Source organism: Cucurbita maxima, unplaced genomic scaffold, assembly GCF_002738345.1.
Source record: "Cucurbita maxima cultivar Rimu unplaced genomic scaffold, Cmax_1.0 Cma_Scf00069, whole genome shotgun sequence".
NCBI lineage: Eukaryota > Viridiplantae > Streptophyta > Magnoliopsida > Cucurbitales > Cucurbitaceae > Cucurbita > Cucurbita maxima.
Window position 1 is genome coordinate 121,738 of NW_019272085.1, and position 23,791 is coordinate 145,528.

At 35.3% G+C, this 23,791-nt stretch overlaps 6 protein-coding genes across 6 annotated transcripts; 2 read left to right on the plus strand and 4 right to left on the minus strand.

Annotated features, from left to right (window-relative positions):
• Window positions 1–601: 601 nt before the first annotated feature.
• Window positions 602–2,436, minus strand: LOC111472247 (xyloglucan 6-xylosyltransferase 2-like). The gene has a single exon (XM_023117895.1). The coding sequence runs from the start codon at window positions 2,289–2,291 to the stop codon at window positions 924–926; it is 1,368 nt and encodes a 455-aa protein (XP_022973663.1). The 5' UTR covers window positions 2,292–2,436; the 3' UTR covers window positions 602–923.
• A 2,250-nt stretch (window positions 2,437–4,686) lies between these two features.
• On the minus strand, window positions 4,687–5,717 carry LOC111472303 (translocator protein homolog). The gene has a single exon (XM_023117958.1). The coding sequence runs from the start codon at window positions 5,551–5,553 to the stop codon at window positions 5,038–5,040; it is 516 nt and encodes a 171-aa protein (XP_022973726.1). The 5' UTR covers window positions 5,554–5,717; the 3' UTR covers window positions 4,687–5,037.
• Window positions 5,718–6,036: 319 nt separating this feature from the next.
• LOC111472326 (40S ribosomal protein S21-2-like) lies at window positions 6,037–9,283 on the plus strand. The gene is made up of 5 exons (XM_023117989.1): window positions 6,037–6,145; window positions 6,267–6,349; window positions 6,443–6,575; window positions 8,878–8,987; window positions 9,055–9,283. Exons 2-4 carry the CDS (start codon window positions 6,300–6,302, stop codon window positions 8,941–8,943), a joined length of 249 nt encoding a protein of 82 aa, XP_022973757.1. The 5' UTR covers window positions 6,037–6,145; window positions 6,267–6,299; the 3' UTR covers window positions 8,944–8,987; window positions 9,055–9,283.
• Window positions 9,284–11,782: 2,499 nt separating this feature from the next.
• LOC111472339 (probable protein phosphatase 2C 40) lies at window positions 11,783–16,665 on the plus strand. The gene is made up of 4 exons (XM_023118009.1): window positions 11,783–11,992; window positions 13,215–14,390; window positions 15,012–15,276; window positions 16,172–16,665. Exons 2-4 carry the CDS (start codon window positions 13,224–13,226, stop codon window positions 16,297–16,299), a joined length of 1,560 nt encoding a protein of 519 aa, XP_022973777.1. The 5' UTR covers window positions 11,783–11,992; window positions 13,215–13,223; the 3' UTR covers window positions 16,300–16,665.
• Window positions 16,666–17,474: 809 nt separating this feature from the next.
• On the minus strand, window positions 17,475–21,084 carry LOC111472342 (heavy metal-associated isoprenylated plant protein 35-like). Its single transcript, XM_023118013.1, has 3 exons — window positions 18,948–21,084; window positions 18,776–18,851; window positions 17,475–18,538 (listed from the first exon to the last, which is right to left on the minus strand). Exons 1-3 carry the CDS (start codon window positions 18,993–18,995, stop codon window positions 17,769–17,771), a joined length of 894 nt encoding a protein of 297 aa, XP_022973781.1. The 5' UTR covers window positions 18,996–21,084; the 3' UTR covers window positions 17,475–17,768.
• A 272-nt stretch (window positions 21,085–21,356) lies between these two features.
• Window positions 21,357–23,536, minus strand: LOC111472345. The gene is made up of 7 exons (XM_023118020.1): window positions 23,231–23,536; window positions 23,096–23,134; window positions 22,965–23,018; window positions 22,797–22,850; window positions 21,943–21,996; window positions 21,807–21,878; window positions 21,357–21,699 (listed from the first exon to the last, which is right to left on the minus strand). Exons 1-7 carry the CDS (start codon window positions 23,285–23,287, stop codon window positions 21,556–21,558), a joined length of 474 nt encoding a protein of 157 aa, XP_022973788.1. The 5' UTR covers window positions 23,288–23,536; the 3' UTR covers window positions 21,357–21,555.
• Between the last annotated feature and the right edge of the window lie 255 nt (window positions 23,537–23,791).

The following is a 23,791-nucleotide window of genomic DNA, read 5'->3' on the forward strand; positions in this document are numbered from 1 at the left end:
CGAGGGAAAATCACAGTTTAGGGTAAAACGGTAAGAAAATACAATAAATAAATAAAAATTGAAAAAAGACATTAATTTTTTTTTTCTTTTCCGTTCAATTAATTTGAGAAGTTAAAGTGAAAAGTGAAATTTGAGAAGATTCTGAACTTCTGACCGACCTCTCGATTTAGAGCTTCATTGAAACTTTTTACCGTCTCAATTATTGGTTACGCATAGGTTCATAAATTATCGTCATAGGTAATAATTGCAATCCTGAATGAAATTTTATCCTGGTTACGCATAGGTTCATAAATTATCGTCATAGGTAATAATTGCAATCCTGAATGAAATTTTATCCTTATTTGCAGGAACTACGAACACCTCCAAACATTTCCGGGGCCTTCGAGTCTATCATATGATTTCTACCATCTTTTTTTTCTAATAAGATTCGAATATAAACATCTCGGGCCTATATCAATAAATACTATGAAGCAAAGTATCGTTATCGTCTCCGTTCTCCCCTCAAATGGTGGTTGGAAGGGGTAAAAGATTGAACTTTTCCCTAATAAATTTGAGTCAATAATATCACAATAATGTAAGAAAGCTACCACTAGAGAGGAGGTTGAGATATTGAAATATGATGTCAATAAACAACTCATACAGATTGATGAACAGATTTCTTCAAGAACTCCCTATCATTTCATTACAAAAGCTGATCTAAGAAACAAAGCCTTCTAAAAATCAATGAAATTTAGACAGATTTTTAACCCCACAAAAGAAAGAAGTTTACAATTCTTCAATATTATGGGTAACTGATATATATATATATATACATACATACATATATATAAATATACCAAATCCATACCATTTTCAACACTATTATACTTGAACTCATGATAACCATCAATCAACCCCTATAAATTCAAGCATTTCCATGGTTATCAAGAAGAAGATGATACCTTCACAGCTTTGAATGCAGGGTGAAGCAACCCGAGTTCATCCTTCACTTCTAATGGATTGCTTGTATCGTTCCGAACCCGCTTTACTCTCCTGCTTGCTAGTGACTTATGTGTAAAGCCATAGATTTGTAGAATCTGATTATCCCCAAAGTTGTATGCTCTGTCCATCTGTTTCAGACATCGCTCAACAGGATAATCTCCGAACTTCCCGCACGGTTTGCACCCGACGAAATGGGTGACGAGAGGCCACCGGTGATCGCCGAACCCCGGATGGTGATTCTCGATCATCTCCTCGTATCGATCCACCAAAATGCCCCAATATCCGTGCAAATAGTACCCATTCTCAAGGTAAACTTTTGCTCCCCATTGATCCCTCTGCGTAGCCAACAAATACACCATGGCTGACTGATCATCGGCTTCGAAAACTGGTCGGTCCTTCAGCTCTCTGGTCAAGATCTTCCCAGCTTCATCTCTAATCTTCCCCTTCGGCCCCATTGGGGCCCAAGCGTCGAGAATGTCTAGTGCCCACTGGCAATTTCTCAGAAGAAAACTTCCAGTATTCAATCCAATCCAATTCTTCTGATCATAAACCATCTCATTCCATCCGTGAAGAACAAAATTATGATCCTTATACCGTTCCCATGGAACCTCAAAAGCCATATCAGTGAACATAGCATCACTATCCATCCACCATAGGAACTCAGTCTCCGGATGTGAAAGCAAAAGCTTCCTAATCAATGGAAGCTTAGCCCAGAAACCAGCCATTTCAGCATCAAGAAGCGCCATATTATAAAAAATCTCAATCCCATGGAGCCTACAGTAATCGATCTTGTTCTTTATCGATTTCAAAAGGTAATGATCACCAACAGGATTCTCACAGGGCTTCGGCGAGGAACCAGTAACCAAAAGAACTCGAGGTTTATTAGGGCCAACAAAATTAGGAAAATCAGGGTTGTTCTTCAGCCATTCAGTTCTCTGTTCATCCCAATCAGAGATTTTAGGGCCAAGACTATAGGGTTTACTCGGATCGGGCTTCTCATCCTCACCTTCATCCACCAAAATCTTCGAAATATCAAATGTGGCGTAATTGTTGGACTGATCAGCCGCCTTGGCAGTGGTATCCGGCTGTGCCTCTTCCAAAACACGACGAGCCTCAACACGACGGCCACGTGAGGAGAAATGGCTACGAATCTCGTTGAAGTCCTGCTCGGGAGTACCGAACTTACCAGCGCCGACAATGCCACGGAGGACAACGACGGTGAGGAAGAGGCAGAGGACAGTGACGACGCTGTGGCGGAACGCCCTCTGGATCCGACGGATGCGAATGGGGCCAAGAATACGCTCAATCATCTTCTCAGACTCCGGCGACGAGATTCGGCAGGCCTCCGAAGACAAGCAGGAATCAAAATCAATGATTCCGATCTGGAAATCCGAACAGGAAAAAAACAGGATCGACAGGGAAGAGGGTTTTACGGAGTTGGTGGGACGAGGACGATGAGAAAGATCTGGAGAGTAAAGCGATTTATATATTCTTTTTTTTTTTTTTTTTTTTCCTTCTTGTCGTCATCGTCAGTACTTTCGTCGTTGATGATTTCTCCCTTGGGACCCACTTTATTTTATTTTATTATTTTATTTATTTTTCATAATTTTTATTTTTTCTAATTTCAATCTCTTTTTTAGTTCAAATATTAATTTATTATTTTATTAAATAATTTATGAAAACAAATTACAAAATAACAAGAATAGTTAGTAGTTGTAAATTAATGAATATTTTAGTTCAACTAAAAATTAAAATTTTAATTTAAATATATATTTTAAAAGTTACGGAACTAAATATAACTGAGTCTTGTTATTTTAAAAAAATCCTAAAAAAATTAAACTATTTAACGATATTTTTCTTTGTTATTTAATAAATGTAAATTGATTTTAAAATTGAACTTTATTCAATAATGGAATAAACATCAAAATTTACAGTGGTGGTGAAACGGTAAATAAAATCAAAACATGGCATATGGGTAAGGGGCCCACATGATGTTAACATTTATTGATTTATTTTAACGTGGACCTAAGTGAGGCAGTTTATGGGGTCCCACCAAAGTCAAAATCTTTGGCAATTTAATTTCTTTTTTTATTAATATTGATTTTTAATTTGAATATAATTTTTGTCAAAATCTTTGGCAATTTAATTTCTTTTTTTATTAATATTGATTTTTAATTTGAATATAATTTTTGGAATTATTTAAAATTAATTAAAGTAGCTTAGTAAATTATATTTTGAAATCAATGAGCATTTATTACTATCCGTTATATGCTAATAATATTTGTTTAATTATTTTAAATATATATACTTATCTATTAATATTACTATCCGTTATATGCTAATAATATTTGTTTAATTATTTTAAATATATATACTTATCTATTAAATATATTACATTATTCACTAAAATGTCATAAAAATCAAATATTAAATATAATTTTTAGATTTAATATATCTGCCAAATAAAAAATTTAAAGTTATTGTGTAATATAATTTAAATAATATTAATTTAATGACATGTTAAAGAAATAATGGACACGTAATAAAAGTCTATGGAGGAAGCTGCGTCCAACGTGAGGGATCTAAATAATAATAATAATAATAATAATAATAATAACAAAAATTGGGCAAATATTTCATATATAGAAATAATTATTAATTGACAATATTCTAATTTTTTAAAATATAAGCATTTGATAATAGTTTTAATTTCCTTGTTTTTCATTTTAGAAAATATTTTATTTATTTATACTTTCATATGTTGAATTTAGTCCGTGTTTGAAAAATTATAAACAAAACATAAACTCTTTTAATATAAAATTATAGCTACATTTATATATATATATCTATATATATATATATATATATATACTCTTTTAATATAAAATTATAGCTACATTTATATATATATATCTATATATATATATATATATATATTGTGATAAAATATTAAAGAAAACTACATTTAAAAAAATCAAATGTAATTAAATAGTAATTGTAAAAATTGATTAAAAAAAAAGATTAAAAGAACTATTGGTCCCTCAAATGTAATTAAATAGTAATTGTAAAAATTGATTAAAAAAAAAGATTAAAAGAACTATTGGTCCCTTAACTTTCACCAAATAACCATTTAGTTTTTTAACTTAATTTGAAATAATTTAATTTATGTAATTTCAATTGATGAATGAATTTCATTAAATCTTAACAACAAATTTCATCATAAAAACTATGTTCTTGCAAAAAGAGATAAAATAATAATAATAATAATAATAATCCCAAATTAAATTTGGGAATACCAAGAAAAAAAATAATAATAAATAATTATAAAATACAAATTTATCTATTCCTCAAAAAGGAAAAAAATAATATTTAAAAAAGGAAAAAATAAATTAAAAACGAAGACATGGAAACATATTTCAACAAATTAGATGCAAATGGGAAGGACAAGGGAATCTTCATTTAATTATAATTCGATTTTCTTCCTTTTATGTTTATTTTTTCAGAAAATATATTTATTTAAAAAAATCCATTTTCAGATATATTTGTATAAAAAAAAATATAAAATTCTACACAATTCTTGAACTTCCAATTTTAAAATTTGAATTTGATTTATAATCCTGGCGTTCTGGTTTTTTCTGTATTCATGCATATGAATCGGATATCTGTTCATGACTGAATCACAAAATTGAATCCAAACAAGAAAACAAAAAAAAAATCATTCAAACACGTTATTCAGATACAAAATGATTAGACGAACATATGAAAATACATTACAAAACTCGAAGTGTGATCTGGATCACTCTGAAGAAAGAAACACAAACAAAAGAACACATCATGATTTTAGAGATCCAAAATACAGATCGAGTTGTTCATACCTACGTTTTGATAAACAAATCATAAATCATTTCCCCTAATCTTACAAACCTTCGCTGTTCTAACAGCTTCTTGGTTGCGGTTTCATAAAGAAAAAAGAAAAAAAAAAAAATCTACAACATCCTAAACAATGTGATAATTGATTGAACAAATCGTTTAAAAAATGGCAAGAAAAATCCTCAATCAAAGATCAATAAACACATAAGTAACAGCACAGAGATACGCAGTCCAAGCCAAACAAGGCTTAATCAGATCCTTAGCGAAGGGATTCACTCGCTTGAAGGTCCGATAACAAGCATACAGAGTAACAAAATCCAAAACACAGAACAGAAACGCAAGCAGAAGAGCGCGAATCACGAGCACCAGAGGATTCCAAACGACGCTGAGTGAGAGATGCGCGATGTAGAGCGGAAGAGCGTTGGATCCGCAATGGAAGCCACCATCGGCCCAAACGAGCCAGGCGGCGAGGCCGATTAGGAAAGAGGAGCTGATCGACGAGAGATGGAGGAGCCAGAGTGGCGCCACCCAAATCGGACGGTTGCGGTTGGGGAAATGGCGGGAGGAGCGGCCGAAGAGGAAGATGACGGCGATGGTAAGGGTGAGAGGAATGGCGACGGAGACGGCGAGGGATCGGAGCGCTCTTTTGGCCTTGGTGTATTTGGATTCCGGTCTGGATTTGAACGGCGGAGAGGAAGACATTGTTGAATCGAGAATTTCTGGGAGGATTGGAAAATTAGGGCGAAAAGGGGAATGAATTTGGCGGCAATTAAAGGAGGATTGAACGTTACAGAGGGAATTCAGGTGTTCTTTTTCAGAAGAGCCTTCCGTTGTTGCATGGCGCAATTTCTCCTTTGAAGAATTCATATATAGGCTACAATTTTGTCCTCTATTTTTATTTTTATTTTTAATTATAAATTGAAAAATTCAACGTTTTAAAAAATTAATTATTTATTAATTATATATTTGAATTTTAGGCGATACAATTTTAAATTTTAAATTTTGTAGTAAGTAAAAACAGTGAAATTCTCATATAATTTAACCTAATATATATAAATTAATTGTTGTATATTAATTTATATCGAATAAATCTATTTATTCTTTTAAATTTTTAATAGAATCTTAAACCTATAATTTAATTTCAAAATAAATTGTTTATTATTATTATTATTTTTTAATTTTTAATAAAAAAAAGGAAAAAAGAAAAAGATTAGGGTTTCTGTTTTAAGCTTCAGGTTTCTTCATTTCGCCCCTTTCTTCCTCTCGGATAGCTCGCTTTCCTCTTTGCGCTGCGGTTTGATCTCTCTAAAGACTTTTTTTTTTTTTGTTTGATTCATAAATTTAGGGTTTTATCATTTTTGGTGGTCTCAAATGTATGTGTTGTTATGAAACACTGATCGGTTATATTAAAGCAGGTTTTCTATTTCTAAAGAATTAGTTGATTCAAGATGCAGAACGAAGAGGGAAAAATCACAGAGCTTTATATTCCCAGAAAATGGTTCGTAATATTATAGGCTAGCTTTTGATGCTTTTGATGCTAATTTTCATGTGATTTGAGCTTTGATTATGACTTATTGTGTCTTCGATTCAGCTCCGCAACGAATCGGCTGATTACTTCCAAGGATCATGCTTCGGTTCAGATAAACATTGGGCATTTGGATGACAATGGCATCTACACCGGCCAGTTCTCCACTTTTGCTCTCTGTGGTTTCATTCGGGCGCAGGTGATTGTTATTTATCTATCTGTCTCTGTTGTTGGATTTGTAGCGATTGGATGTGGTTTAATCTGTTATTATATAGGAGTATTGACTTGGAACAGGACTTGTCTTGGTGATGCAAACAAAAATCTAATTCTGTTCATGCTGATTTGGCTCGTGTTCTGCATTTTTGTGTCGAAGTATCGTTTAAGATGAGTTGAACTTGCGTATGATTTCATCTGTTGGTATTTGATTTTAGTTGTCGAAGTATCGTTTAAGATGAGTTGAACTTGCGTATGATTTCATCTGTTGGTATTTGATTTTAGTTCGCCAGGAAAAGGAGGCGCTATTGAGCATAACTTGTTCGAGATTCTTATTGCCTATTTGATTGTGATCGCTCCTAATTTGTGAACAGCGGTCGTTAATTGGAACCAATCGTTGATTAAAAAATGAATGCTAAAGATTTATAGTTTGACTACATTATAGCCCTAGAGAAGAAATCTTGAGCTTAGCTAACCTAAAATCCATAGACAATCAAAAGCACTGGAGGAAGGAAAAGAAACGAAAGAATTCTGATAATCTTCCATTCTAAAGGCCTTCTCTGCTGTCTGCGTTTGTACTAACTTTTTCTTGAAGGGAAGAGAAGCCATTGAAGAGTAAGGCCTTCTCTGCTGTCTGCGTTTGTACTAACTTTTTCTTGAAGGGAAGAGAAGCCATTGAAGAGTAAACAGTCTGAAAGTATACAAATATTTCCTTTTACATCTTGTTATAGTTGTGTCCTCACCCATTGGAATCTGGGCTGATGAGAATTAAGGATTTTATTTATTTATTTTAATCTTCAACTTTCATTGGGCATGGTTGGAGGCTTGGATTTGGATTCGTACTAGACCAATCAACTATTCAATTCTTATTAATGGCTAACCTAGGGGTAAAGTAAAAGTTTTGAGATATCTTTGGCTAGGTGAACCTTTGTCTCTTCTTTTCATGCTTGTTGTGGATGTTTTTAGTAGGATGGTCGTTAAAGGTATTGAGGGAAGAATTCTAGAGGGTTTTGAGGTTGGAGAGGACAAAGTTTCTTGATCTCACCTTCTCTTAAGTTGGTTGAATGACTCTCGTTAGCTGTATGCTTTACTGGAATCCCTATTTATCCCCCCCCCCCCCCCCCCCCCCCCCCNTTGGGAAGGGGTTTATGAGCGGGAAGGAGCACACTTTGTGAGATGGGTGATGGTGGAAAAACTGTCGACTTTTGGTGGGTTAGATCCTGAGAATCTCAGGGTTTGTAACGGAACCTTGTTTGCAAAATTGCTCTAGCGGTTCCTCTCGAGTCAGATTCCTAATAGTATAGGATTATTGTAAGTATGATCCTAATCTCTGAGTGATGGTCGGGTGGGGTCAAAGGCTCACACCCGTAGTAGAAATAGCCTTTGAGTTACCTTCTTTTTCTAAGTTAGTTCTGTTAGACGAACACGACTCTCCACAATGGTATGATATTGTCCACTTTGAGCAAAAGCTCTCATGGCTTTGCTTTGGGCTTCCCCAAAAGGCCTCATACCAATGAAGTTAATATTCCTCCCTTATAAACCCATGATCATTCCCTAAATTAGTCGATATAGGACTTTCATCATCCAACACCTCCCCTCGAACAAAGCACGCCTTCCCTTAATCGAGGCTCGACTCCTTTGGAGTCTTAGTCATTTTTGACTGCCTTCGTACCTTCGAGAAGGCTTGACTCCTTTTTTCTTTTTGGAGTCCTTTGTTCGACATTCGAGGATTTGCCAATCTATTGGCACGACTAAGTTTAGGGCATGACTCTGATACCATGTTAGACGAACACGACTCTCCACAATGGTATGATATTGTCCACTTTGAGCATAAGCTCTCATGGCTTTGCTTTGGGCTTCCCCAAAAGTCCTCATACCAATGGAGTTAATATTCCTCCCTTATAAACCCATGATCATTCCCTAAATTAGTCGATGTAGGACTTTCATCATCCAACAAGTTCAAGTATCGGAGTTCCCCTTCGCTTGTTGTTTCCTTGTTTATATCATTTATCTTCCACGAGAAATCATCATGTGTCTGTTGTCTTTTTATTTTATGGGAGCACTCTCCTTTTTTCATTTGGGTTTTCCATGCCTTCTTTGTTGGAAGGTCTTTTTATTTTATGGGAGCACTCTCCTTTTTTCATTTGGGTTTTCCATGCCTTCTTTGTTGGAAGGATGTAAGACATGAATCATTTGTTGTGGGGGCCTTTGGGGCGGGAGAATTAATAAATTTTTTAGAGGAATTGAGTTCTCTACGCTGATATTTATATACTTCTGGTGCTTTACAGGGAGATGCTGACAGCGCCCTGGATCGGCTCTGGCACAAGAAGAAAGTCGAAGTTCATCAACAATAGATGATTGTGCTGGTCTGGTTCATCTCTACATCAACGTTTTCAAGGATAGAGTTACACTTATGAAAAATTTTGAACCTATTTAAACTCGTTAGTTTCTTTCGACAATTTAAGGATAGAGTTACACTTATGAAAAATTTTGAACCTATTTAAACTCGTTAGTTTCTTTCGACAATTTAACCTCGTTAGTTTCTTTCAATGCAAACTTGACTGCACCCGAGTCGGTACAAGCTTTGGTGGGTGAATAAGGTACAAAACTAAGGTGAATGAGATATGTTGAATTTCATTTTCCATTGAAAGGAATTACCAAAGTGAGCTTCTATATGGGCTCATGTTTTGTTGATATGATAGGATGCCTTTAAGCTTCCGATAGGTTGTGTGAGCTTCTATATGGGCTCATGTTTTGTTGATATGATAGGATGCCTTTAAGCTTCCGATAGGTTGTCCTTGGCGATGTTGTTAATAATGAGAAAAGAAAACGAGAACTAGTTACACATTTTCCATGGTAGCTCATTTGTTCTTTTTGTGTCTGCTTAGGTTAATGGCCTTGAATTTATCTGTATGATCATAGGATAGCATAGCAATTTCTAAGAAAGAGACTGACTGCATCTCATCTAAGAGTTCTTATTGTGTCTAGATTTTTCAGAATGAAATGCAAGGGATTTGTTAGTTGCATCTCATCTAAGAGTTCTTATTGTGTCTAGATTTTTCAGAATGAAATGCAAGGGATTTGTTAGTCGAAGGATTTTGTTTGCATCTTCTAACATATGCTCATTGTAAAGCCAAATTAGGTTTGCGCAAACGTTGCGGTCTCGGGAACCATAAGTGGTAGTTGTAGACCACAACAAATGGGCCCAAGCAAGAAGCACTCTCGCCCTCTCAGCAGTTTAGTGAGATGAGCTGCCTTGTTTTTCGAAAGAGATTGGGGACACCCAGTGGGGGGCGAGTCTCACTTGAGATCGAGAGATTCTTTCTTTAGATTCAAATAAAAATGCTAAAGGCAACTTGATTGAGCAAATGCGATATGCAATGTTGAAGTGACTGGATATTGAGAAGTGAAGTATCGATGACGATGAAAATGACGAACTATGATTATGGTTAACGATGATTTGAAGTCATTGTCATTATCGTCGTTCAAATCAAATTCATAAACAGTAGAAAGACAAAGGGAGAAAGGGACAAAGAAAGAGATCTCTTCCTTTTATGTTCATGATCTGATGAAAGCCTCAAGCTTGTTTTGTTTTGTTCCATTCTATGAAGTCCATTATTTTCATAGTTGATAGTGGTACACAATCAGTTCGTATTAAACTAATGGTTCTTTCAGTGGCTGAAAAGCCAATCCATTTCAACTTTGCCTCCTCCTCCCTTTAAAATCCAGATGTCCTTTGTAGGGGCCATATGGAAATATTTTACATTTTTCTTCTAATTTTATTTTATAATATAGTTTTCATGTTGTATTAATTGAATTATAAGCCAATAACGTTGTAACACGTAAGGAGTAAGGTCGTTTGTAACTTATTAGGACAAAGCTCGTTCAATCATGCAAAATAATGAAAATAATGTTATGCATTTCATAAAACTAAAAAGCTTACTTTTTATTAATTATTCTGTGATGAAGGCTAATTTAAAATATTATTCAATTTTGGAGATAAAATTAATATAAAAATTACTTTCTTAAATAAATAAATTACCAATAGACAAATATGAGGTTTTAAAATGAAAATAAAAGGCTAAATAGGTAATTTCACGGGCCGTGTTCCTGTCATTTTCCAATTGGGATTCTAGCCCTTTAAACATTTCAATTTCATTCTTTATTGTTTCACTAGATGTTAAAATTCATTAATGAATTTAAATTACAATATATTTTAACTAAAAAAAAATATATTAAAATATAAATTTATTAATTAATTGAATTACTTTAGCCTCTAAAAGTTATTATGATATGCTCATTAGAAAAAAAAAAAATGTAAATTTGTCATTACAATCTTAAAATTTTAAATTTTTATAAATGAATCCATTTAAATTTTCTAATAATTTTTTAAATTAAAGAAAATATTAGAAATCATGGATAGAAGCCATTTTCTCGTCTTTTTTTCCTTCAACTTTTCTCTATTTATTTAAAAGAACTATCTGATAGTTTTTCAACCTCCTTGTTATAATTAAAAATTCATGCGTTGAATTGAAAATATTAAATTAAAAAAACATATTATTAAAAAAAATTAATAATATTTTATTTCAAAAATATTCTTAATTTTTTTTTAATATTTTTTCAAAAATATGATTCAACTTAAATTGTTTTTTTTTTTTAACAAAGTTAAAAAATACCTTACTAAAATGCTCGTAAAAATTGTAATTTTTTTAAAAATATATCCATGGAAATCGTCCATCTACCCCTCATAGATCATTTCGATTTTTAATTTTTTTTTGAATTTCTTAACCTATTAAAAAAAAAAAAAAAAAAAATATATATATATATATATATATATATATATATATATATATATTTTACCGTTAATATATGGACGAAAACTATTTATGTCCCACCATTTCAAAACTTTTTTATATTTTAAAAGTTTAATGTAAATTTTTAAAATATGATACTAAATAATATAATTTGAAGATATATTAGGAAAGAAAAAGCACATTTAAGTTGAAAAAAAAATAGTTAGGAAGTTGGATAATTAATTAGTAAGATATTAAACAAAAAGGCGCAGCATTAAATCAGCAAAAGGCTGTAAAAAATAAAATTAAAAAATTAAAAAATTAAAAAATTAAAAAATTAAAAAATTAAAAAAAAAATTCTCCAAATTTAGCAGAGGTTGTTCCTGGCCATCCAATGGCTTCGCCTTTTAACGTACCACTCAGATACAGATTCTCCTCCATTCCCATTTCTGTCTTCGCTTTCACTCATTGCTTCTCTCTCAACACACTTTCCCTCTTTTTCTTCCTCTATCTCCCTATGTGTTCTTCCCTCCCTGCTTCTCTCTTCACTTCTTCCTCTGCCTTTCGCTTCTCTTCTTGATCGCCGTTCGCTTCAATTCTCTGCTCTCAGGTGCGTCTCTGCCTTTATTTTTCTTGTTTTTCAATTTGCAACTGCTTCGTTATCACTTCTCTATCGTTAATACCAATACCGGCAGCTTGTTTGTTTGTTGTATTAAGTATTTGCAAGTGTCGTTTTGAATTGCTGAGTTTAATTGATTGAAGCGTGTGTTGGTGTTTTTGGCGGCTGTGCGGCTTCTTTATTAGGTTTTTTGGTTCTTCTCTGGATCGGTGTTTGATTGATTGTCTGCTCGGTTTGAAGTTTTTTGGTTTGGTTAACTCCAGTATTTATTTCTCCTCTCTGATGATTATTCGTATTGCTGGCGGTTAATTTCTGTGAGCTTGATTAGTTTATCTTTCTCTTTCCTTTTCATTTGAAGTGCAATTCGTTTTTCTGTAGCTGCCGTTGAAGTTAAGAAATTAATTGTTTTCGTGGCTATATGATACTGGAATGCTATTTCGTGTTTCTTTGTCATGTTCTTGTACTTTTTGGAACTGTGTGATTATTTCACTGTTTATTTTTTCTTTGCATGGCTAAATTTAGTTTTTCGAAAGGAAAGGAAAAATAACAGAAGTGTTGGAGGAGTTCATATGGGCTAATCAAATTTGATTGAGGCCTAAAGGAAATTGGAGTATGGATTTTCTATCAGATTAATACCCGTCGCGTTGTTCTACTAAGATTATGTGTTGGATGATTTTTGGGTTGAGAAGAACTTGAGAATTTGACGAAAGGAGCCAAACACGTGGATTGTTAAGCAAACTAGTTTAATGGCTTCTGACTGGAGCTCTATAAGGATCTTTATATAAAGGAAGAATAATTATGAAAGAGAAATATGAGATATACGTAAAAGGAAATATGGAGAAATATAGATCAGCAAATGCCCGCCCACCCCCAAAGAAGAGAGAGAGAGAGAGACGATAAAAAGAAAGAGTATATGGTAGGAATGGAACCAGACGCATGTAGTTAGGAATTTGCATTTGTCAATTAACATCAGCAATGGTGCACACTTCAATTTTCAACCAATTAATTGATATTATACATACTGGGTTTAAAATAATCTTCACAGTTTAGAAGTCGTAGTTTCAAGTTTCTTTGGATTTATGTAGTGGCACAGAGAAGGAAATCCAGTGTGACCTTTCAAATCTGACTAAAATTGTAAATGTTGCCTAGTAACTGAACTTGGCCAATTTTATTATTAAAGAGCTTTAAATATGAAATGTATTTGTTTTAACAGTGATATAGTATGCTTCAAGAAGCTTCAACAAAAGCCGAGGGAGAACTTGAAGTTAGCTTTGGTTATAAATGCAATGGTAACATAGATGGAATTGAGGTTTCCGACAAATTCGAGATCCAGCCTGGACTTCGAAGGATCAGCAGTTTCTCTTGCTTATCTGGGGCTGCTTTGAGTGCAAATGCAACCTTAGCTAACACAAATATATGCAATGGGTTGATAGGAGTAGAAATACTTCCGACCTGGGACTCTCCTAACTCCTTCCGTAAGGTGCCCTCATCACCTACTCTTTCAAGGTTGGATATATTGTCAACGTCTCTGCAGAGTAGTCTGTCAAACTTAAGTTGCAGTCCATCTACCCCAACATCTGAATATGATTCATGCTTGTTAAAGTCCACGAGTGCTCCTTCCGGAAGTGAAGGTTTTCTTAATGTTAAGGAATTGCAAGTGGCAGGTGGAGCTGCTGGTGAGGACAGGGTCCAAGCTGTTTGTTCCGAAGAAAATGGATGGCTGTTTTGTGCAATTTATGACGGTTTTAATGGAAGAGATGCAGCTGATTTTCTTGCTGGGACATTGTATGAAACCATCGTGTTTTATTTTAGCCTACTAGATTGGGGAGCTAAGAGTGAAACCTCGGATATTTTGGACATGGATAATTCACATCTCGATGATTGTAGCATTACTCAGAGAAGTTTTTCTACTTTGAGAAACAATAGTAAAAGTGCTTCAGATATCAACAATATATTTGAGAAACGTTCACATGCCAAAGCAGGAATGGCAAACTATCCTCTAAGGCATGGGGTGCTAGATAGCCTCCAGCGTGCTCTTAGTCAAACAGAGAATGATTTTTTGCACATGGTTGAACAGGAAATGGAGGATCGTCCTGATTTAGTTTCTGTTGGATCTTGTGTTTTAGTTGTTCTTCTTCATGGAAAGGATTTATATACATTAAATTTGGGTGATAGTAGAGCAGTACTGGCTACTCTTGATGAAGGTGCAATGAGAGGGAATAGGGGACTGAAAGCTGTCCAGCTCACTGAGAGTCACACTGTGGATAATGCACTCGAAAGAGCGAAGTTACAATATGATCATCCTGATGATCCCACAATCATTGTTGGTGGGAAAGTCAAAGGAAAACTGAAGGTGACTCGTGCTTTTGGAGTTGGCTACTTGAAGACGGTATGCGACAGTTATACATTGCGTGCCTGTCAGTATGGCCAAAATCTCATATAACACGAAATTATTTCTTTGCTTGTGCAGTGTATAGAAACTTATTAATAGATAAAATAGCGGCACTGTCTTAATATGCTAGTAATAATGCAGGTTGCTTCTGTCAGAAAAAAATAAATAAATAAAAGAAGCATGCAGGCTGCTAAACAAAATAGAGTTTTGGTGACTTTTTTTGGCCAGTTTTTATTAGAAAACATTCTCTGTCAAAGTACTCGTGCTAACCTATAATTACCTGTTTTGATATTTTACCATAGCTATGCCTTAACCATGCATATTCTTTATACGAAACCACCACCCCAACCGATACTTGTAAGGATTCTATCTGTTTTTCTCCTGTCACTTTGGAGATCATCTGACATTGATAATCCGTATCAGCTCTGGACAGAAAAATCAATATGCATGATCACTTTATTATATATAGGACATGAATTTTCAGGACGAAGTTGATGTGGTATCAATGCTAAAAATGGTATTCATTTCTGAGTGAACCAGGTATACCACCTAGTCTGCATTGCTGGAAACGATTTTAGTCCATCTTAACTTGATTATTATACATTTATTTCTCTGCAGAAAAAGTTTAATGATGCTTTGATGGGTATTCTTCGAGTTCGTAACCTAATAAGCCCTCCCTATATTTCTACTCAACCGGCATTGTCTGTCCATAGGATATCAAAATCAGATTGCTTTGTAATAGTTGGCAGTGATGGTTTATTTGACTTTTTTGGCAATGACGAGGCAGTGAACCTTGTCCATTCATATATCTTGAGCAACCCAACTGGTGATCCTGCAAAATATTTACTGGAGCAGCTCTTATTGAAAGCTGCTAATTGCGCAGGTGAGCTCCAAAGATAGCTTTGTGTGAATGTTTGAATCGTTTCCCAATTTACATTTATGGAAGTAAAAGTTTACTATTTGTTGACTTATCTTTGCCATGATATTATCATAAATGCACGGCTAAAAAAATAGGACGTCTTTAAAGCTTACATTTCTTGTCATATGATGTTGATAGCTAAGTCAACTTTTCAGTTTGTTTTATTGTTAATTTTCTGTGATAAAAGTTGCTTATATGTCTAATGTTAAGCTTTCCGTTCAACAAAAAGGTGAACTCTCAATTCCTTGTGAGAGGATATAATATTAAAAACTTTTGACACTATTGGGAAAGAAAAGGAAGAAGAAATAGGGACTGTTATTGCTATCATTTAATTCTCGACTAAAGCTACTGCTGTGGGAACAAGTTGAGGTTGGAGTACCCTTGCTGCTTTTAGATAGTATCCTCTTAGCTGTTCTCCCCTAGGATATTTTTTGGAGAGCTGTCCTTTAATATTATAAATTCTTGTCGTTATTGAAGGATACTGAAATTGAGTGTAAGTTCAGCGAGGGCACTGCCCTTCATATCTGCCTTTGGCCGGCTGGAGAAATGATAGCAGTATTATAACGCTTATTTTTACCATGACTTTTCTATAGGCTTTTCTGCGTACGAAGTCTTTAGTACAGTTTTGCCTCAGCTTGAACTTTGTACACAAGTCAGACCTAACCTCGAAAGACACTAGTTCTTAAAAGGAGCTGAGTTCTTCATTATCATCACATCATATACCCCATAAGAAAACTATGAAATACTGGGCGTCTTAGAAATATTGCTCAGAAGTAAACTAATCTTGTGCTGGTAACTTAAAATGTCGGTTCTGTTTGCATCAACCGGTGCTGATGGTGTAAGAACTTCTGTTTTATAGGTTTTAGCAAGGAAGAATTAATTACCATTCCAGCCGGAAGAAGAAGGAAATATCACGATGATGTAACTGTTATTGTAATCATCCTTGGAACAAATCAGCGCACCACAAGGGCATCTACTAGCATGTAAGCCTAAATTTGGCCATTTTCACCTTACTTTAGCTCATTTTGTTCCATAGTTATATTCTGTAGTGGTAGTTCTCGTCCCTTATATATCTGAGTGAGAGATTATGGATTTTGGTAGGGTTCTATATTTCTTGACATTATTTAGCTCAAAATCTGATCAAAGAACCTCTTGTTCTCAAATCTGGTTCTTGAACCTTTACAATAAAATACCTATTAATTATAGTGAAGGTTCCGTCGTTCTTAGATGTAGTTTGCTCAAAGATCGTAGAACAATTAAAGTTTGGATGTAACCACAAAGAATTGTCTTAGTGGTGGGTCTGGACCGATATAATTGGAAATACTATTCATAAATATAATTGTTCCTTCTCATTGAAGTCAATCTATCAGATAATGCCATACTACCTTTTATCAGTTAATATGCTTAATTTAAGATGCAACTAGAAAAACGAAGCTTGGTGGTTAAGGTACATATATGACAAGTTTTTCTCCCATTCCCATACTTAAAAAAAAAAAGAAAAAAAGAAAAAAAAAAAAGAATACAACTCAAGAATTTCACCATCTTTTAGGGTCTGTTAGATTCTACATCTTATTTTGATAAAATTCACCAAGTTTTTGATCCCACAAAGTCACTCGCCGCTAAGAACATTTCCAGGTTCTGGCATTGACCTTTGTTTACACACGTGACTTCACGAGTGATTGTGATGGTTCATATATCCATCCTCCCCTGTAAAGTTGGCCTGCAAATATCATTACCTTCTCCCACGGAGAATGACAATTATCTTTCTTCACCAGTGATGGCTCCTAAATTCAATTTACACGCAAACTGATTGGTCCAAGATGCACTGAAGACTAGGAAAAAAAATGTCCTTCGAATGCTAATGGTTTCGCTTTCTTCTGAATTGTTTGGGTCCTAGATAATGGAACAACTCTGGTAATTACGTACTATTTTGATTTGTTCTGATAATATGAGCTTGTTACCATTTTCTTGTTTGACCCTTTGCTGAATTTGCTTTAGATATATGCTAATGACAGACAGGGATTTGGATTTGAGTGGGGGCATGTTAGAGTAAGAACCAAAAATGCTTAATGCTGTGCACATTTTCGAAGTATGTATGAATTCATTTGTTCTAAATAGAAGAAATATCTCAGGCTGAATAATGTACACCAATGAACTATGGCGATGAACTTGAAATTGAATAGTTTTATAGATTACTCCTAGTCAGAGTCATTAGAAAGCTTCTGCAAAAAGTTTTCATTTGACAGAGAACACAATAACCCTAAAGTACTTTTCACCCAAAAAATTAGAAGCACCCAACCCTTCAAAACTTTGCTACTTGCTAACCTTCCTGCCATTTTGGACCTCACTCATGTACAATGTACATCTATCTATATTCATGCTCCGCTGTTTTACTAAAAATTAGCACTTCAAATCATCATCTCTTGCCTTTGATTTGAGATTGGCTGGGTTGTAGATCACATAATGATGCACCCATGGGCATTTTCTTCACTGAAATAATCCAGGTAGGTCTGTGGCTTTGCTTGATCCTCATAGTTTCCAGTCTGGTCATTCGAATGTGAAAATGGAATCGGTGGGACATGGTAAAGCAATTCAGGACCTTTAACTAAATGCGGCGCATAGTAGTTTAACCCCGAAGTAGGTGGAGGAAAGTAATAACCCTTAGGGCCCATGTATATTTGTTGGGCCAGTGGGCTACCATTTTTTAGGTCCACATCTGGATCCACATTGAGTGTTCCATGTCCATTCTGGGGGTTCGAACCTGATTTATCACCGTTGATAATACCTGAATGCCCCTTCTTTTTCTTCTTTTCACCACTCTGCCCTACCCCACTTTTGTCTGGAGAATAACCCTCATGTCCAGTAGCATTGCCCTTGTAGTTGGCCACCGGCGGCGACTCCCCGGCCGGAAGCTTTTTGATAGAGCTTCCAATATTCTTTGACTTTTCAATCTGTTCTACACGGTTATTCTTGTCAGGGCTGACTCTAAACTCAACCTTCTTTGCTGAAGCTTTGTTTGTACTCGGACTTATTCCATTTTCTTGGCCATTCCCTTTGTCAGTCGCCAACATCTTGATGAACTGTTTCTCTTTTTCTGCTGGCTTTTCTGGCCAAATTTCCGCTTGTTTACCTGCTCTTGCGAGCCTCTTGGTCAGAGTCTCACGGCTAACATTTCCGGTGACCGTAACTTTCTGCTGTTCTGAATCAATGATGGTCGTATAAACACCTACAAGATTGAGAAAAGCCATCACTTCCAAATATTTGGACCAGTGGTCAATTGTAGAAGTACCCAAATTCTCCTACGTTTGGCTAGGAAGAAAACTAACATAGAAAAAAAAAAAAAATTCAACTTTCTTCATCTATTCCACCTGATGGTAGTGGTTTGAGATCATGACTGTCAGCTGATAATTTTCTCACACATTTGAAACCAAAAACAGTAAAAGTTTACAATAAGGAATGGTACCATCAATGCTCTGTAGAACTTTCTTAACCTTCCTCTTGCATCCTTCACAGTGAATAGAAACTTTCAAGATCCAAACCTGTTAACAAAAGAAGAGGATGAGCTAGGATACCCCAGGAGAAGAAAAAGAAGAAGAAAAGAAAGTTAAAAACTTGCTAATGGGAAGGCATGTTACCTGTGCTCTAAGTGGTTGTGGTGCTGCTTCAGCACATACCACAGCCATTGGAGGGAAAGTCCCAGTTCAGAAAGAGACGAGTGACTAAAAATCTTCTGGTTCTGAGAGAGAGAGGAGAGATTGAAGCGAAGTGAAGCTATGGAGTCGAGGAGACAGCTTTCCATGGCATTGTTATATACATAGTATTGAAGAAGGGAGTTCAAAAGAGCACTGGTCTATCAAGAAAATGACAAAAGAGTAGCAGCTTTCCTAGCTTTCTCCCCGTAATTATAGTGGAATTTAAAAGCAGGCTGCCAGGTTTCACTCTCTCCCAACAAATGTCCTGGAAACTCTAAACCTCTCAAACAATTTAAAATCTTCATCATGCATTAAATGGTCTTTTTTATTAGCTGAACTACTCCCTCTTTAATCTCGATTGACCCATTATTTAATCTTCTTCTGTATCACATTACATTATTTACCATTCTTTTTCCTTTCCACCAAATGTATCATACTCTTTATCTCCTCCCAGTTGGCGACCCCTATGTTCATTCACAGCGGCTGCCTTTTCAATCTTGCTGTAACACTTCCTCTTGTCTTTGGCATTAATGAAGAATGGTTCATAGGAATTAAGAAAACCAAGATTGTCCAGTGAGGGTTTTCCTTATCTGGAGATTGAAAATCTTTGCCACAGCCATCTAAGACTTCTTTTATTAGGTTTTGATACACAGTTTGGTTTTGAAATTAGGTCTCTTAGCCTTTATAGTTGTCTACATCCTAAAAGCATTCTTTTAAAATCTTTCGAAACTAGGAAAAGCAGGTATTATCCTATCCAAAAAAACCCATGTTCGGTTTTTGAAATTGCTAAAGATTTCAAAAGCAAATCCTAGCAAAGATATTCACAACAGTCAAACTGAAAGTTAAGATCAAAATTGTTGTGTTGTAATAATTGTCACATTCTTGAACTTTTCAAGAATAAAAGCCTCCAAAAAGTAGTAACAAAGAAATAACTAATACATAAAGACAGAAAATTATTAGACGGTCATTACAATGTAGCTACCAGTCCTACCATCTTCTCTCTTATTATGCAGACAGTATGAAACCTGGTTTAAACCATTATTTCACTGTCTAAACAAAAAAAGGCCATCCCCTTTAGGTAGACGTGTGGCCATGATCCTTGAATAAAGGCATGTAGTTAAGATGACAACTTCAACCACCACCAGCCTGCCACAGTAAGTAAATTTTAGTTGCAAAATTGCAAATAATGGATGAGGGAAAGTAAAGAGAAGAGAGAGCAGTCCCATTTTCCCACGCCATGTGAGATACCCACGCAACATGAGTTTGATTGACAGAGAGAAGGGAAAGGTAAAGGGACAACACAATTAACAATGTAGATGAAAAAGAAAAGAGCCTTAGCTTTTCTGTGTATTGTAGCATTTCCAAGTCTTGTTGATATTAAAATGGTAGGTGGTCTTATTATATGCACCATATTTACTTCTCCCTTTTCTCTCACTAAACCTGTACTTCCTCACTTTGTCAGCAAAACTCCTTTCTCATTTCCCTTCCTTTTTCAGTGTTTCTCAGCACACAACTTCCTTCTGTTGGATATTTGTATATACTTAGTTTTACAGACCAAATATAGCATACGTTTTTTAATTGTTCTTTTAATTATGAGGCACCGCTTGTAGATTTGGTTTTTGTTAGTTCAACAACGTGCAAGGTATGTAGATTCAAATTTTTTACCTCTTTATTGATAATATATATCGTAATTAGTTGAGCTAGTATCTAAGATCGAGTTGGTAGAATTTTGAGTTTGGTAACCTAAATTAAATTTGTAGACTATTCTTGAGAATTGATGTAGTTTGTTTGAGAAGTATTTTCTATGTCTAGCTTGTATTTGGTTATATAGGTATTTGTTTTTAGAAGAACACAGCTTAAAAGATGAATAGCAAATCCCTCGCTCTGGACAAGCAAACCCCAGTCACCTTATTTAGGTTTAGGCCAAATACTCTTAATATTGATTCGGATAACTCAACTAATTAGAGTATTCAAGAAGTCAAAAATTTGAATTCCCGTTGTCCAAAATATTGTGAGTCCTAGTTATCCACCTATTACCTTTTAAATTAAGAATGGAAAATTCAAATCTAATAACCCCAGTGGTAAAAAGAATTGAAAATTCAAACCTTGGGAACAGAAAAAGAGAGATAAAAGACGATCTTTTTTAAAAAAACATTAAAGTTGTTTGTCAGTTGGCAACAACTTCATCAATTACTGGCCACTTATGAATAATTCATAAAAAGAGTGATGAGATGTTCTTAAGAACCAAGAAAGGAAAATACATAGGAGCCTTTGAGTAGTCCAATTTGCTAGTTGAGAAAAAACCTTGAATGATATTTTGATGATGAGAAAATTAACCGATACCACCAGCCCTGCTTCCCAAAAATTAAATACATATATCCTTGAAGAATGAACTTATTAATGTTGATGTGCGTGTAAAAAATTACACTTACAAATTCAATGCTTCCTTAAATGCCGGGAAAATCTTACCAATCCCATTACAAAGCTTTGAAAAACAGTGAAATGTGGAAATCCTTCGCCACATTACGAACACAATGGAAATTCCATTCTCTTAATGTTCAGCTTCATTTCCCTTACACTCTGTTAAGCCATGGAGTCCATCCTTCTTACCCTCGTCTTCGTCTTCCTTGTCGCTGCTTTCCGCTACAGGATGTTGATGTCGAGTCTTGTTGTTGTCCTTAGAATCATCCTGAACCTGCCAGGATTCATAATTTTCTTCAATGGCAGTTAAAAACATATGGTGGGACGAGGCGGGTTGGAGGTATTTTGTTGAGTATGAAAGTCATTAGAATTAGGACTTACACCCAAGTTCCTCAGGCTAGTTGTCACATCTTCTTGTTGCTGCTGAAGGGTTGTCCTTAGTTCTTGGAATTCCTGCTTTCATGCCACAACTTTATTACCCTTACCACTTTCAATCTGGGTGAAGCATTTGGCTTACCGTGCGAAGTTGCTCCACCTCAAGGTTGAGCGATTTCTTTAGTTCAGACAGTTCCTGTATGAAGATTGAATGTCTATGTCAAGTGATGCTGGAAAAACAGATACAAAAGCAGAAAAGAACAGGAATATGCGTGACAAACAAAAGGATCATTAATATCATATGTTCCTTTTTTTCCTTCTAGACCAAGGTATTTTGGGATCAAGTATCCTCTGCTGGAAATATTAGCAGACTCGAAACCCTTTTCGAACTACCAAGAATCAGTTTACTGCATTTTAACAGCTCAAGCTCACTGCCATCAGATATTATCCTCTTTGGGCTCTCCCTTTCGAGCTTTCCCTCAGAGTTTTTAAAACGCGTTTGTTGGGAAGAGGTTTCCACACCCTTGTAAAGAATGTTTTGTTCTCCCTTTGGGGCCCACCATCCTCGCTGGCACTCGTTATTTTCTCCAATCGATGTGAGACTTCCCAATCCACCCCCTTCAGGCCCCAATGTCTTTGTTGGCACATCGTCCTACCATTTGTAACGACCCAAGCCCACCGTTAGTAGATATTGTCCTCTTTGGGTTTTTCCTTTTGAGTTTCTCCTCAAGGTTTTTAAAACACTGTCTTCTAGGGAAGTGGTTTCCACACCCTTATAAAGAATGATTCGTTCTCCTCCTAACCAAGGTGGGATCTCACAGTATAAGCCACAGGATCCGATTTTCGAACACTCCATTTGGATGACCAACTTGTTTATGGATCATATAGACCCATCAAAGAAAACTAAAACACAGATATCTTTGAACAAGGCATTCTGACAGAGATAAGCCTACTTTTAAGAAAGATATGAATACAAGCAATACATTATTAACTTACACTTCGGTAGGTATGAACTTGTGTGTCTAGCTTTAACCTCCAATTCTGGAGATCCTGAAGTGCTCAAACACAAGGAAAGTTCACAAAATCAGAGCACAAAAACAAGTAAATGACCAAGAACATCCAACTTTATCTCACAGCTAGGGCATTTTATATCTTAGACTCCACCTGCTTAAGAAATTGAATTCTATCAAGCAGCTCTGCTCTTGATTCGTTCAATTCCTGAGAAGAAACAAGCCAAAATCTGAGAAGATTGGAGTTAAATTCAAGAACTATAAACACATTGTAGAAAACAATACCATAATTTTCAAGCCAATGGGGGTGAGATTCTCCTTTTTCTGTGAACAAGAAAGAAACAAAAACAACAAAGTTCATAAAGCCCGAAAGCCAGAATGAATGAGAAACTGAAAAGGAAGGAAATGAAGGGAACTCACGGCTGACATAGGAGCGGGGGCAGGGGTGGAGGGAGTGGAAGAGTCGGCGTTCGCCATTGAAGCAGGGATCGAATCGGCTTGAAATGGAGATTCAGAATCTGATGAGTTGAAAATTAGGGTTTTAAAAAGGGTGGGTGTGGGTGTGGGTGTGGGTGTGGGTGAAATGGAGATCAAAATTCAAAATTTGAGGGAATTGAGGGGGAGAAAGAAGAACAATGAGAGGAGAGATGGGATTTGAATTTTTAACCAAACCCCAATCGCTCCCTTTCAAAATAGCTTTCAATATGTATTCTGTTGTGGTTATATTAATTTGAAGGCTGTTTTTTTTTTTAATTAAATAAAATTGATTGCCTCTTTCCCATGTTAAATTTTAAACCTAAAATGGATGAGCCTATGGTTTATATATATATATATATATATATATACATATATATAGATTAAATGTAAGTAGTTACTCTTCTTTTACTCATGTGTCACAAGTCTCACACACGCACACGCACACAGGTGGTCTAATGAGAAAAACGGAAGTGGTTGTCATGAGAGTTCCTTTAAGTATTATAT